A 16,164-nucleotide genomic window follows, 5' to 3' on the forward strand; every position below is an offset into this window, starting at 1 on the left:
TGAAGACAGAGGAGGTGTAAATAGTCCTTTAGCACTGGACTTGAACATACTTGGCACATATCTTGCATTAGAACTTATTGTGCTGTAATTATTTTTGAACATATCTCTTGCACCACTAAACTATGAAATAATTTTAAGGTATAGGAAGTATTTTTTATTTTTGTACTACCAGTATGCAACAAAATGCCCTGCAAACAAATGTTTGTTAACTCACTGATTGAATAAATGAATGTTAAAGATTCCTCTGAGACTTTGCAGCAAGGCCAAAAGAGTCTGAAAACAGCAAAAAAATAAAATACTATCAAGTATCAATGTGATAACTTAAATCCAATTTGCAAATATTGAGAATCTGAAACCATTAAACTTCCAACTTTTATTAAAATTTTAAAACTTCAGATAGAACATAAACATTTCTCTTTTTTCAAGATACTAAAGAAATGAGATTTCAATATTAAAAATAACTACGTCGAGTTAGGAGTTACTCTAGAGTACATGTCACATTGATTCTAAATATTCAACATTGCATGACAAAACGTCAAGGTTCCGCTCCAAAAAAATCAACATCTTTGAAGAAGGGTTACTACAAAAATATCTTCCATATAAAAAATAAAGTAGGAACACTCTTAGAGACCATGGCCATATTTTATACGTATAGGGTTTTTCTCTTCACACCAAGTGTAAGAATAAAGGAAAATGAAGAACCTTAGATCAAATGGGACAACAGAATGTGTTCCTGACACTAAAAATACTCACATTACTTAAGATTTTGTAATAATCAATACAACCCCAAAATGATGATTTGGCTAAAATTTTTAACTTTCATACAAACCCCAAACAACTGTAAACTGTAATTTCTGGAACAATTACTTTTAAAATCACCAAAATTCAAAGACACTATTTAAAAATACAGAAATAAAAACAAATCATGAACATGTTATATACCTTATTTAATTCTTAATTACTTTTGGGACATTCTTTATTCCTTTAATAAAAAGAATAGTAGTAATATATATGCTATTGGTAGAAAATTAAGAGCTTCTATAAAATGCTGTGAAAAGAAATTTCAATTATTACTAAATATGCCAACTCTTAGTTTAAAAAATGCAAAAGAAGCTAGTCAGCAGACTCAAACTTGAAGCAGACCCGCTTCCCTCTGAAGCAATGATTTGCTATACTTCCTAGATAATCCTTCAAAAAAGTCTTTCTATATGTTAATATAAATAGTTCAGAATACCAAGACAGAGGTACAGAACAGGACATGAACAGGTCACATGACATAACTGGTCTTGCTCCACAGTTACTACAATGAAGTCCACAGGAGCAGGTGGGGAAGGAAACCGACATAATCCAATGATGCAGTTGTCATAAACCCAGATCATGATTCTCTTCCTATTACCTGATGATCAGTTGTTTAGTTAGATGCAATGGAAATAAAACTGAAAGAAATATGAAGAGGAAATAAAAAATGAAAGGTATGTCTCAACATTTTTTATTTTTGGTGAAGTCAAATGGTTTCCACCACTGAGCAAACTGCAGTACTTTCTTCCTCTGATCCTCAAAGCTTTCTCGGATCCCTTTCCTCCAAAGTCTTGGTTCTACATCCAGCATCCCACCAATGATTTCCTTTCAAAGAATGAGAAAAATACAAACACGTGCATGTATAAATACTAAAAACAGGAATGAAACTATTTCTATTTATTCTGTTACTAAATATAACATTAAGTAGTTTCTCCGTGAGGATGATCAAATTTTACATAGGTATTAGTTTCAAGTTAAAAATAAACATTCTTTTCATTTAGCTCTAACTATGCAAACCTTGTGATTCTAGGGGTCCTAGCTGTGTCTCCTGTCAAACAATTTGTCTATTTTGTTGCTTGTTAACACATCTATCAGACAGCAGCAAAGAGGAGGAAGAGAAAATGGAATTTAACTAATTTGGTCCTTATTAGCTGCTCTGGTAAAAGTTTGAAGAAAAAGTTGATCAACATGTAGCAATTATTAACTTGGTTGTTCAACTACAGTTGAATCTCAGGCTAATGTTCTCCTTACTACCCAGTATAGTTAAAAGCCAGTTTCTTCTACTATTAGCTGTAGATATTTTTTCAGGAAACAAAATCATATTTTAGTACTAATCTAAGCAAACCAAGAATTAGAAATTATAAATCACCTTCATTTAAAAAATCACATTCCCAAGCCCTGAAAGGAATGGATTTCTGTCTGCTTATTATTCTAGATCATTTCCTTCATGATCCTCTTCCTGTGCTATCAGCTACAGAAATTAATCAAATTTATGATAGTGAGTATCCATGTACAGAAAGATATGGGGGAGATTTATAATGCTTCGAGGAAGGGAAGTACGGTAATACAGGAAAATCTTGGGCTAAGGGTTGAGTTCTGCATATTCAGTCTAGGTCTGCAGGATTGTGTGGTAAGACCTTGGACCTAATCACTCTAAGACATAGGTTCTTCATCTTAACAAATATACTAAAGGGACATACTATGTACAAGCAAGTGCCAAATATTGTAGGGGATACAGAGATAACTAAAATACATTTCTCTGTCTTCAGAAAGCTCATAACAGAATGTGGAGCTGTGGTGGGAGTTATAAAGCAGAATAAGGCAAATGTCAAAGCAGACTACATGGAAACTCAAAAAGAAAGAAGATTCTAATTGTTGGAAAAATCAGGAAAAGCTTCGTGGAAAAGGAAACCTCTTTTCAGTGGGAAAGGGAAATAAAGGGGTTAAGAGACATAGTTTAAAAAAAGGGCACATTTAGATTTAATGCAAGAGTTTCTTGGCACCAGCCAATCACTAGCAATGTAGTTTAAGAAAGCCTAGCTTATAAATTGATCTAAAACTGTCTATAAAGCATCAAGTTTTGTCTCATGTGTACCATATAAGGACTGATTCTTTTTCTGTTACTGAAGCAGATGTTAATGAAAAGAGACCAACCCTTCTTGCTCTCTAAACAACTGCAGGCTGAAGGGAGTTTTGGTCTCATAGGCTGTTTCTTGGAAAGAAGATTTTGGGGAAAACGGATCAATGATGTAATGCTAACTAAAGAAGCTTTCCTTTTAACATTAAAACGGTATCATAAAAATCATAGCACATGCATAATATTGGGGGGGGCGATCTCCCAATTAAATTTATGCAAGTTAAAAAATTGATATTTTACTTCATTTTCACTAGAATTAAGTTTCCTTTTTTTGAAAGAAATAAATGCAGGGTCATAAAGCTTTGAGTTATAAAGCTCTATTGAATAACAACAGAATTTTTCAGAGCAATGAAAACAAATTTCTAATTAACTCTGGGAAAAGATATTCTGAAAAATTCTCAGACAAGTTTCTGTAACATATCTCAACAGTTCATAGATGAATGTGATTTTAGGCCTCTAGTTAACCTTTAAGGATAACAGCATAAACATTTTTGAGTCCAAACCTCTTACATGTCACTATTCTTTGCAGAAAATGATCTTACACAGGAGATGAAAGTGGGGAGAAAGAACAGGAAACCATGGACAGAGTTCATCTAGGCTCCTCTAATTTAGAGAGAAAGGCCTGAGTTATACTAGATTGAAAGGTCACTTCTAGAGCTGTTATTGCCCAGACTTCTTTTGATTGCTTCAACAGCTACACTAATTTCATTCTAGTCCCTGATACTAACTTACATACTTCCCAGATACTCAGTAGACCTTAAGTTTAAGGACTATAACCCTAGAAGGCAATCTGTAGTAACAGAAAAAATCCACTAGCAAAAAATGAAAGATCTACACTCTAGTATCTGTCCAGAAACTATCTGTGTGAAATGAGTGACACATTCTTGGACTATATCATTCTTAATTATAAATGAAGATGTGAGATCATTTGTTCTCTAGTTCAACCATGAGCTTATGCACCCCTTGTTTCTGTCACTTATTAGCACATGACCATGGGGAAGTTATATAGCCTCTCTGTAGCTCAGTTTCATCATCTATAAAATGAAAGTATAAAAATATCTATATAATAGAGTTATTGTGAGCATTAACTGAGTGCTCAGAACAGTAACAGGCTCATTGTAAACCCTCAATGAGTGGGTTATCATCATTATCAATTATCATCAATCACTCTCAGCACAAGCCTGGCTGACTCCACAGGAAAAACATTATAGTCACCATTGACACTGTCAACAAATGTTTGGTTACAAAGTAATATTCCTGTTATAATAAATATTCTGGGATATATTTATTAACAGTTTCTGGGTACTCCCTCTAAAACTTGGGTGGAACAGTAATAACCAACTTCACTATATATTGTGCCCAAAGTTTTGATTTCCCTTCAAAAGAAAAGTGTTACAAAGTTGCTAAACTCTGGTTTACTAAATTTGTGAGCATACCTTTCCAAAGTAATGAGGGAATTTGTGTTGATCTTCAATGACATGGGCAAACCCTCCCTGGAGGCCAAAATTCACAGAGAAGTAAGGTAAGCCTCTGGGTACCTAAATAAATAGATAAATCACACATGAATACAGCATGAAATCAGAAAGTTATGCTTAATCCCTCTTCCTAATTAAGCATCACTCAAGACAAACGTATACACTGAATTTCCAGTTCTATAGGTATTTAAACAATAACCTAACTTCTTAAATAAAACATTTCATTTGGTAGCCTTTCAGCTAGATAGTGCTTTATAATATCCAGCAATTATAATCAGAACCAATTATTTTTCTGTCTTATGGGGAAACAGGAAAGAAAAGGCATTTTAAAAATATATAACAACCGAGTAATTTTCCTTAGATTATGCAAATAGAGATTAAGGATATGCTTTTTTATATTTTCCTCACAATGCAGAGGTATAACATTCCTGAGATTATACTACTATTTACTGATCAAAGATAAATTAAACATGAACAATCATAGTTTTTTATTAACTGGTGAGGTGGGTATAGAAATTTTTAGTTTACCAACCTTGTTTCAAAATATTTCCACGATTAACTATTATCTTTCCCTCTCTTTTATCCCTCCCTCTTTCTATACACACTCACGCACAGACACACAAACACACACACACGTGTGCATGCGTGAAGTATTTTAAACACTATCTTGATTGGAAAAGGCCATAATTTCTAGCTTTAAAAGTTAAGTAGATCTTGTGTCCTTGCAAGTTTTTCCTTCAAGCCCTTATTCTGTCACTAGAAAGTATTCACACTGGTCAATTTAAAGTAATATCTCTCTCCTCTAATACCCTTATACAGTCAGCATTTACTAATTTTGGCAGTGAATTACATATTTCTACTTAACTATATATATTTTGTATTGTGTCCTCAGGAAGGCATGACTTGGAAAGAGATAGTATGGTATAGTGGAAGAAGAGTGGTCATCTTGAAATAGTATAAAGCAATTAAAATTGGGGATTATAAAGAGTTGTTCAGGTTATAGGAAAAGCATAATTAAAAAATAATCAGTTTACAAAATAGTACAATACGTAAAATGCAGAGAAATGGGTTACTAGTTTGTGCTTTTAAAAAATATTTTCACATTTTAAAATAAAATGTGAAAACATGTATGACACAGACAATTAGGAAAAAAATAAAGAGAAAGACATGGCTCTAATCACAGCTCTGATACTTATAACTACGTAACTTCAGGCAAGTTATTTAACATCTGTGAGTCTCATGAGAAATATGAAGAGCTCAGAAGTTTGCTGTGAAGATCAAATAGAAAAATGTATATAAATGCTTGGCACAGAGAATATTATTCAAATATGACTTTCATTTCCATCTATTAATAGCACTTTGTGCAAATCTGATAGTCAAAGAAAAAGAAATGGAAGGCTCCGTTAAAATACATATATATATATGTATATATTTTTAACATCTTTATTGGAGTATAATTGCTTTACAATAGTGTGTTAGTTTCTGCTTTATAACAAAATGAATCAGCTATACATATACATATATCCCCATATCTCTTCCCTCTTGCGTCTCCCTCCCTCCCACCCTCCTTACACCACCCCTCTAGGTGGTCACAAAGCACCGAGCTGATCTCCCTGTGCTATGCAGCTGCTTCCCACGAGCTATCAGTTTTACATTTGGTAGTGTATATGTGTTCATGCCACTCTCTCACTTTGTCCCAGTTTACCCTTCCCTCTCCCTGTGTCCTCAAGTCCATTCTCTAGTAGGTCTGTGTCTTTATTCCCAATGCTGCACCTAGGTTCTTCATGATCATTTTATTTTTATATTCCATACATATGTGTTAGCATACGGTATTTGTCTTTCTTTTTCTGACTTTCTTCACTCTGTATGACAGACTCAAGGTCCATCCACCTCACTACAAATAACTCAATTTCGTTTCTTTTTATGGCTGAGTAATATTCCATTGTATATATGTGCCAATTCTTCTTCTTTATCCATTCATCTGTTGATGGACACTTAGGTTGCTTCCATGTCCTGGTTACTGTAAATAGAGTTGCAATGAACATTGTGGTACATGAATCTTTTTGAATTATGGTTTCCTCAGGGTATATACCAAGAAGTGGGATTGCTGGGTGGTATGGTATTTCTATTTTTAGTTTTTTAAGGAACCACCATACTGTTCTCCATAGTGGCTATATCAATTTACATTCCCACCAACAGTGCAAGAGGGTTCCCTTTTCTCCACACCCTCTCCAGCATTTACTGTTTGTAGATTTTTTGATGATGGCCATTCTGACAGGTGTGAGGTGATAGCTCATTTTAGTTTTGATTTGCATTTCTCTAATGATTAATGATGTTGAACATTCTTTCATGTGTTTGTTGGCAATCTGTATATCTTCTTTGGAGAAATGTCTATTTAGGTCTTCCGCCCATTTTTGGATTGGGTTGCTTGTTTTTTTGATACTGAGATGCATGAGCTGCTTGTAAATTTTGGAGATTAATCCTTTGTCAGTTGCTTCATTTGCAAACATTTTCTCCCATTCTGAGAGCTGTCTTTTGGTCTTGTTTATGGTTTCCTTTGCTGTGCAAAAGTTTTGAGTTTCATTAGGTCCCATTTGTTTATTTTTGTTTTTATTTGCATTTCTTTAGGAGATGGGTCAAAAAGGATCTTGCTGTGACTTATGTCATAGAGTGTTCTGCCTATGTTTTCCTCTAAGAGTTTTATAGTGTCTGGCCTTACATTTAGGTCTTTAATCCATTTTGAGTTTATTTTTGTGTATGGTGTTAGGGAGTGTTCTAATTTCATTCTTTTACATGTAGCTGTCCAGTTTTCCCCACACCACTTATTGAAGAGGCTGTCTTTTCTCCATTGTATATTCTTGCCTCCTTTATCAAAAATAAGGTGACCATAGGTGCATGGGTTTATCTCGGCTTTCTATCCTGTTCCATTGATCTATATTTCTGTTTTTGTTCCAGTACCATATTGTCTTGATTACCGTAGCTTTGTAGTATAGTCTGAAGTCAGGGAGTCTGATTCCTCCAGCTCCGTTTTTCTTTCTCAAGATTGCTTTGGCTATTCAGGGTCTTTTGTATTTCCATACAAATTGTGAAATTTTTTGTTCTAGTTCTGTGAAAAATGCCTTTGGTAGTTTGATAGGGATTGCACTGAATCTGCAGACTGCTTTGGGTACTAGAGTCATTTTCATAATGTTGATTTTCCAATCCAAGAACATGGTATATCTCTCCATCTGTTTGTATCACCTTTAATTTCTTTCATCAGTTTCATAGTTTTTTACATACAGGTCTTTTGTCTCCTTAGGTTTATTCCTAGGTATTTTATTCTTTTTGTTGCAGTGGTAAATGGGAGTGTTTCCTTAATTTCTCTTTCAGATTTTTCATCATTAGTGTATAGGAATGCAAGGGATTTCTGTGCATTAATTTTGTAGCCTGCTACTTTGCCAAATTCATTGATTAGCTCTAGTAGTTTTCTGGTAGCATCTTTAGGATTCTCTACGTATAGTATCATGTCATCTGCAAACAGTGACAGCTTAACTTCTTCTTTTCTGATTTGGATTTCTTTTTCTTCTCTGATTGCTGTGGCTAAAACTTCCAAAACAATGATATATAATAGTGGTGAGAGTGAGCAACCTTGTCTTGTTCCTGATCTTAGTGGAAATGGTTTCAGTTTTTCACCATTGAGGATGATGTTGGCTGTGGGTTTGTCATATATGGCCTTTATTATCATTAAAATATTTTTGCTATCTGAAGTAGATCAACGTGTGAGACAGGAATTTGAACGGCTAAAATCATGTTGTAGACTACATCAATTAAAGAGCAGTACTTCGAGGAAGAGATAACTTCAGAAAGCAATTTATGATGACAGTGCCCTTGCTTTTTGTTTGTATTACACTGTGTTTGGCAGAAAAAATGGCTTCCTAAATATGTCAATTCTCCTATCCCATATTTGCCATGAATATGTTACGTTATATGGCAAAAAGGACTTTGCAGATACAATTAAGTTAGGGATCTTGAAATGGGGAGATTATCCTGGGTTATATAGCATATGATAGGAGGATCAGAGTCAGAGAAATAGTGGAAAATGCTATACTGGTTGACTTTGAACACAAAGGAAAGAACCACAAGCCATGGAATGCAGGTGGTTTCTAGAAACTGAAAAAGGCAAGGGAATGGATTCTCCCTGAGAGCCTCCAAAAAAAAAAAAAAAAAAAGTAGGCCTGCTAACACCTTGACTTAGCCCAGTAAAACCAAGTTCATATTTGTGACTTCCAGAACTATGAGATAACAAATGTGCTGTTTTTAAAGCACTAAGTTTGTGGTAATTTGTATATATCAATACATACCAAAGCTCAACAACATATGGCATAATTGCCAAGATGGCAAAATGAACACAGTATTTCTAAACAAAGAACAGTTGTGTGCCACAAGAAATCTTCTCTCACTGCAGGTAGAAAAGGTACAACCTAATGTCTTGCCTGAGGAGTTGTGAGTCGGTAGGCATTGCAAAGGATCCAGTATAAAAGTATATGTACATTTGGCACTTCCTTTTCCTGCCTTGACCAGCCAGAGGGATAGAAGTTGGAACGTTGGCACCACCCATGAAGAGTACTGACAGAATTACAGCAAAAAATTTTATTGATGATAGGAAAACAGTAGTATTTGAGCTTTCCCCTTTTAATATTCCAGATTTTAATCCTGACTTCGTATAATTGTCCTCATATTTGATGGTCTTAGGGTAAACCCAAATTTTCCTTGAGGTGGACTTTGCTTAGCTTTGAAAGTCAAACCCAAGACGTCTTAGATGTTTTTCAACTGCTATAGTTAACACAAAATTACAGTTAAAAATCATATTGAAAAGTAGAGGGGGAGAATTGGGAAGATGGCGGGGGGAATGGGGAAGATGGCGGAAGAGTAAGACACGGAGATCACCCTCCTCCCCACAGATACACCAGAAATACATCTACACGTGGAACAACTCCTACAGAACACCTACTGAATGCTGGCAGAAGACCTCAGACTTCCCAAAAGGCAAGAAACTCCCCACGCACCTGGGTAGGGCAAAAGGAAAAAGAATAAACAGAGACAAAAGAATAGGGATGGGACCTGCAGCAGTGGGAGGGAGCTGTGAAGGAAGAACAGTTTCCACACACTCGGAAGCTCCTTCGCGGGCGGAGACTGTGGGTGGCGGAGGGGGAAAGCTTCGGAGCGGAAACTCCGGAAGAGAGCACAGCAACAGGGGTACGGAGGGCAAAGCGAAGAGATTCCCGCACAAAGGATCGATGCCGACTGGCACTCACCAGCCCGAGAGGCTTGTCTGCTCACCCGCTGGGGCGGGCACGGCTGGCAGCTGACGCTCGGGCTTCGGTAGGAGCGCAGGGAGAGGACTGGGGTTGGCGGCATGAACACAGCCTTCAGGGCGTTACTGCACCACGGCTAGCCGGGAGAGAGTCCGGGGAAAACTCTGGACCTGCCGAAGAGGCAAGAGACTTTTTCTTGCCTCTTTGTTTCCTGGTGCACGAGGAGAGGGGTTTAAGAGTGCTGCTTAAAGGAGCTCTAGAGACGGGCGCGAGCCGCGGCTAACAGGGCAGACTGCAGAGATGGGCGTGAGACGCTAAGGTGGCTGCTGCCACCAACAAGAAGCCTATGTGCGAGCACAGGTCACTATCCACACCTCCCTTCATGGGAGCCTGTGCAGCCCGCCACTGCCAGGGTCCCGGGATCCAGGGAAAACTTCACGAGGAGAACGCACGGCGCGCCTCAGGCTGGTGCAACGTCCTGCTGGCCTTTGCGCCGCAGGCTCGCCCCGCATTTGCACCCCTCCCTCCCCCGGCCTGAGAGAACCTGAGTCCCTGAAGCAGCTGCTCCTTTAACCCCGTCCTGTCTGAGCGAAGAACAGACGCGCTCCGGCGACCTACACACAGAGGCAGGGCCAAATCCAAAGCTGAGCCCTGGGAGCTGTGTGAACAAAGAAGAGAAAGGGAAGTCTCTCCCAGCAGCCTCAGAAGCAGCGGATTAAAGCTTCACAATCAATTTGATGTACACTGCATCTGTGGAATACCTGAATAGACAACTAATCATCCCAAATTGAGGAGGTGGACTTTGATAGCAAGATTTATTATTTTTTCCCCTTTTCCTCTTTATGTGTGTATGTTTCTGTGTGAGATTGTCTGTATAGCTTTGCTTTCACCATTTGTCCTAGGTTTCTATCCATCCGTTTTTTTATTCAGAGCCGTGTGGATGAAAGGCTCTTGGTGCTGCAGCCAGGAGTCAGTGCTACGCCTCTGAGGAGGGAGAGCCAACTTCAGGACACTGGTCCACAAGAGACCTCCCAGCTCCAAATAATATCAAACGGCGAAAATCTCCCAGAGACCTCCATCTCAACACCAGCACCCAGCTTCACTCAACGACCAGCAAGTTACAGTGAAGGACACCCTATGCCAAACAACTAGCAAGACAGGAACACAACCCCACCCATTAGCAGAGAGGCTGCCTAAAATCATAATAAGTCCACAGACACACCGAAACACACCACCAGACGTGGACCTGCCCACCAGAAAGACAAGATACAGCCTCATCCACCAGAACACAGACACTAGGCCCCTCCACCAGGAAGCCTACACAACCCACTGAACCAAATTTAGTCACTGGGGACAGACACCCAAAACAACGGGAACTACAAACCTGCAGCCTGCAAAAAGGAGACCCCAAGCACAGTAAGATAAGCAAAATGAGAAGACAGAAAAACACATAGCAGATGAAGGAGCAAGATAAAAACCCACCAGACCTAACAAATAAAGAGGAAATAGGTAGTCTACCTGAAAAATAATTTAGAATAATGATAGCAAAGATGATGCAAAATCTTGGAAATAGAATGGAGAAAAAGCAAGAAATATTTAACAAGGAACTAGAAGAACTAATTGAAACAAGCAATGATGAACAACTCAATAAATGAAATTAAAAATACTCTAGAAGGGATCAAGAGCAGAATGACTGAGGCAGAAGAATGGATAAGTGACCTGGAAGGTAAAATAGTGGAAATAACGACTGCAGAGCAGAATAAAGAAAAAAGAATGAAAAGAACTGAGGACTATCTCAGAGACCTCTGGGACAACATTAAATGCACCAACATTCGAATTATAGGGGTTCCAGAAGAAGAAGAGAAAAAGGGACAGAGAAAATATTTGAAGAGATTATAGTTGAAAACTTCCCTAATATGGAAAAGGAAATAGTTAGTCAAGTCCAGGAAGCACAGAGAGTCCCATACAGGATAAATCTAAGGAAAAACACGCCAAGACACATATTAATCAAACTGTCAAATATTAGATACAAAGAAAACATACTAAAAGCAGCAAGGGAAAAACAACAAATAACACACAAGGGAATCCACATAAGGTTAACAGCTGATCTCTCAGCAGAAACTCTGCAAGCCAGAAGGGACTGGCAGGACATATTTAAAGTGATGAAGGAGAAAAACCTACAACCAAGATTACCCTACACAGCAAGGATCTCATTCAGATATGATGGAGAAATTAAAACCTTTACAGACAAGCAAAAGCTGAGAGAATTCAGCACCATCAAACCAGCTTTACAACAAATGTTAAAGGATCTTCTCTAGGGAAGAAACACAAGAGAAGAAAAGACTTACAATAACAAACCCAAAATAATTAAGAAAATGGGAATAGGAACATACATATCCCTAATTACCTTAAGTGTAAATAGATTAAATGCTCCCACCAAAAAACACAGATTGGCTGAATGGATACAAAAACAAGACCCATATATATGCTGTCTACAAGAGACCCACTTCAGACTTAGAGACACATACAGACTGAAAGTGAGGGGATGGAAAAAGATATTCCAAGCAAATGGAAACCAAAAGAAAGCTGGAGTAGCAATTCTTATATCAGACAAAATAGACGTTAAAATAAAGACTATTACAAGAGACAAAAAAGGTCACTACATAATGATAAAGGGATTGATCCAAGAAGAAGATATAACAATTGTAAATATTTATGCACCCAACATAAGAGCACCTCAATACATAAGGCAAATACTAACAGCCATAAATGGAGTAATTGACAGTAACACATTCATAGTAGGGGACTTTAACACCCCACTTTCACCAATGGACAGATCATCCAAAATGAAAATGAATAAGGAAACACAAGCTTTAAATGATACATTAAACAAGATGGACCTAATTGATATTTATAGGACATTCCATCCAAAAACAACAGAATACACATTTTTCTCAAGTGGAACATTCTCCACGATAGATCATATCTTGGGTCACAAGTCAAGCCTTGGTAAATTTAAGAAAATTGAAATTGTTTCAAGTATCTTTTCCGACTGCAATGCTATGAGGCTAGATATCAATTACAGGAAAAATCTGTAAAAGATACAAACACGTGGAGGCTAAACAATACTTAATAACCAAGTGATCACTGAAGAGATCAAAGAGGAAATCAAAACATACCTAGAAATAAATGACAATGGAGACACAACGACCCAAAACCTACAGGATGCAGCAAGAGCAGTTCTAAGAGGGAAGTTTATAGCAATACAATCCTACCTCAAGAAACAGGAAACATCTTGAATAAACAACCTAACCTTGCACGTAAAGCAGTTAGAGAAAGAAGAACAAAAAACCCCCAAAATTAGCAGAAGGAAAGAAATCATAAAGATCAGATCAGAAATAAATGAAAAAGAAATGAAGGAAATGACAGCAAAGATCAATAAAACTAAAAGCTGGATCTTTGAGAAAATAAACAAAATTGATAAACTATTAACCAAACTCATCAAGAAAAAAAGGGAGAAGACTCAAATCAATAGAATTAGAAAAGAAAAAGGAGAACAATTGACACTACAGAAATACAAAACGTCAAGAGAGATTACTACAAGCAACTCTATGCCAATAAAATGGACAACCTGGAAGAAATGGACAAATTCTTAGAAATGCACAATGTGCCAAGACTGAATCAGGAAGAAATAGAAAATATGAACAGACTAATCACAAGCACTGAAATTGAAACTGTGATTAAAATTCTTCCAACAAACAAAAGCTCAGGACCAGATGGCTTCACAGGCGAATTCTATCAAACATTTAGAGAAGAGCTAACACCTATCCTTCTCAAACTCTTCCAAAATATAGCAGAGGGAGGAACACTCCCAAACTCATTCTACAAGGCCACCACCACCCTGATACCAAAACCAGACAAGGATGTCACAAAGAAAGAAAACTACAGGCCAATATCACTGATGAACATACATGCAAAACTCCTCAACAAAATACTAGCAAACAGAATCCAACAGCACATTAAAAGGATCATACACCATGATCAAGTGGGGTTTATTCCACGAATGCAAGGATTCTTCAATATACAGAAATCAATCAACGTGATACACCATATTAACAAACTGAAGGAGAAAAACCATATCATCATCTAAATAGATGCAAAGAAAGCTTTCGACAAAATTCAACACCCATTTATGATAAAAGCCCTGCAGAAAATAGGCATAGAGGGAACTTTCCTCAACATAATAAAGGCCATAAATGACAAACCCACAGCCAACATCATCCTCAATGGTGAAAAACTGAAAGCATTTCCACTAAGATCAGGAACAAGACAAGGTTGTCCACTCTCACCACTCTTATTCAACATAGCTTTGGAAGTTTTAGGCACAGGAATCAGAGAAGAAAAGGAAATAAAAGGAATCCAAATCGGAAAAGAAGAAGTAAAGCTGTCACTGTTTGCAGATCACATGATACTATACATAGAGAATCCTAAAGATGCTAACAGAAAACTACTAGAGCTAATCAATGAATTTGGTAAAGTAGCAGGATAAAATTAATGCACAGAAATCTCTGGCATTCCTATATACTAATGATGAAAAATCTGAAAGTGAAATCAAGAAAACATTCCCATTTACCACTGCAACAAAAAGAATAAAATATCTAGGAATAAACCTACCTAAGGAGACAAAAGACTTGTATGCAGATAATTATAAGACACTGATGAAAGAAATTAAAGATGATACAAATAGATGGAGAGATATATCATGTTCTTGGATGGGAAAAATCAACATTGTGAAAGTGACTCTACTACCCAAAGCAATCTACAGATTCGATGCAATCCCTATCAAACTACCACTGGCATTTTTCACAGAACTAGAACAAAAAATTTCACAATTTGTATGGAAACACAAAGGACCCTGAATAGCCAAGGCAATGTTGAGAACGAAAAATGGAGCTGGAGGAATAAGGCTCCCTGACTTCAGACTATACTACAAAGCTACAGTAATTAAGACAGTATGGTACTGGAACAAAAACAAAAATATAGATCAATGGAACCGGATAGAAAGCCCAGAGATAAACCCACACACATATGTTCACCTTATCTTTGATAAAGGAGGCAGGAATGTACAGTGGAGAAAGGACAGCCTCTTCAGTAAGTGGTGCTGGGAAAACTGGACTGGGACATGTAAAAGTATGAGAGTAGACCACTCCATAACACCATACACAAAAATAAGCTCAAAATGGATTAAAGACCTAAATGTAAGGCCAGAAACTATCAAACTATTAGAGGAAAACATAGGCAGTGCACTCTGACATAAATCACAGCAAGATCCTTTTTGACCCACCTCCTAGAGAAATGGAAATAAAAACAAAAATAAACAAATAGGACCTAATGAAATTTCAAGGCTTTTGCACAGCAAAGGAAACCATAAACAAGACCAAAAGACAACCCTCAGAATGCGAGAAAATATTTGCAAATGGAGCAAGTGACACAGGATTAATCTCCAAAATTTACAAGCAGCTCATGCAGCTCAATAACAAAAAAACAAACAACCCAATCCAAAAATGGGCATACGACCTAAGTAGACATTTCTCCAAAGATATACAGACTGCCAACAAACAGATGAAAGAATGCTCATCATCGTTAATCATTAGAGAAGTGCAAATCAAAACTACAATGAGATATCATCTCACACCAGTCAAAATGGCCATCATCTAGAAACAATAACAAATCTAGAAAGAATAAATGCTGGAGAGGGTGTGGAGAAAAGGAAACACTCTTGCACTGCTGGTGGGAATGTGAATTGGTACAGCCAGTATGGATAACAGTATGGAGGTTCCTTAAAAAACTACAAATAGAACTACCATACGACCCAGCAATCCCACTACTGGGCATATACCCTGAGAAAACCATAATTCAAAAAGAGTCATGTACCAAAATGTTCACTGCAGCTCTATTTACAATAGCCAGGAGATGGAAACAACCTAAGTGTCCATCATCAGATGAATGGATAAAGAAGATGTGGCACATATATACAATGGAATATTACTCAGCCATAAAAAGAAATGAAATTGAGCTATTTGTAATGAGGTGGATGGACCTAGAGTCTGTCATACAGAGTGAAGTAAGTCAGAAAGAGAAAGACAAATACTGTATGCTAACACATATATATGGAATTTAAGAAAAAAAAATGTCATGAAGAACCTAGGGGTAAGACAGGAATAAAGACACAGACCTACTAGTGAATGGACTTAAGGACATGGGGTGGGGGAAGGGTAAGCTGGGACAAAGTGAGAGAGTGGCATGGACATATATACACTACCAAACGTAAGGTAGATAGCTAGTGGGAAGCAGCTGCATAGCACAGGGAGATCAGCCCGGTGCTTTGTGACCACCTGGAGGGGTGAACTAGGGAGGGTCGGAGGGAGGGAGACACAAGAGGGAGGAGATATGGGAACAT

At 37.4% G+C, this 16,164-nt stretch overlaps 1 protein-coding gene across 1 annotated transcript in view; it reads right to left on the reverse strand.

The window, feature by feature from the left end:
- Positions 1-1,479: 1,479 nt before the first annotated feature.
- CWF19L2 (CWF19 like cell cycle control factor 2) overlaps positions 1,480-16,164 on the reverse strand; it is a 209,204-nt gene continuing 194,519 nt past the window's right edge. Inside the window, exons 18-19 of the mRNA XM_065882107.1 lie at positions 4,372-4,473; positions 1,480-1,623 (exon numbers count right to left, since the gene is read on the reverse strand). Of these exons, the coding sequence (XP_065738179.1) occupies positions 1,480-1,623; positions 4,372-4,473 (246 nt within the window). The remainder of the gene's footprint in view (positions 1,624-4,371; positions 4,474-16,164) is intronic.

This window comes from Phocoena phocoena, chromosome 8 (genome assembly GCF_963924675.1).
Source record: "Phocoena phocoena chromosome 8, mPhoPho1.1, whole genome shotgun sequence".
Lineage (NCBI taxonomy): Eukaryota > Metazoa > Chordata > Mammalia > Artiodactyla > Phocoenidae > Phocoena > Phocoena phocoena.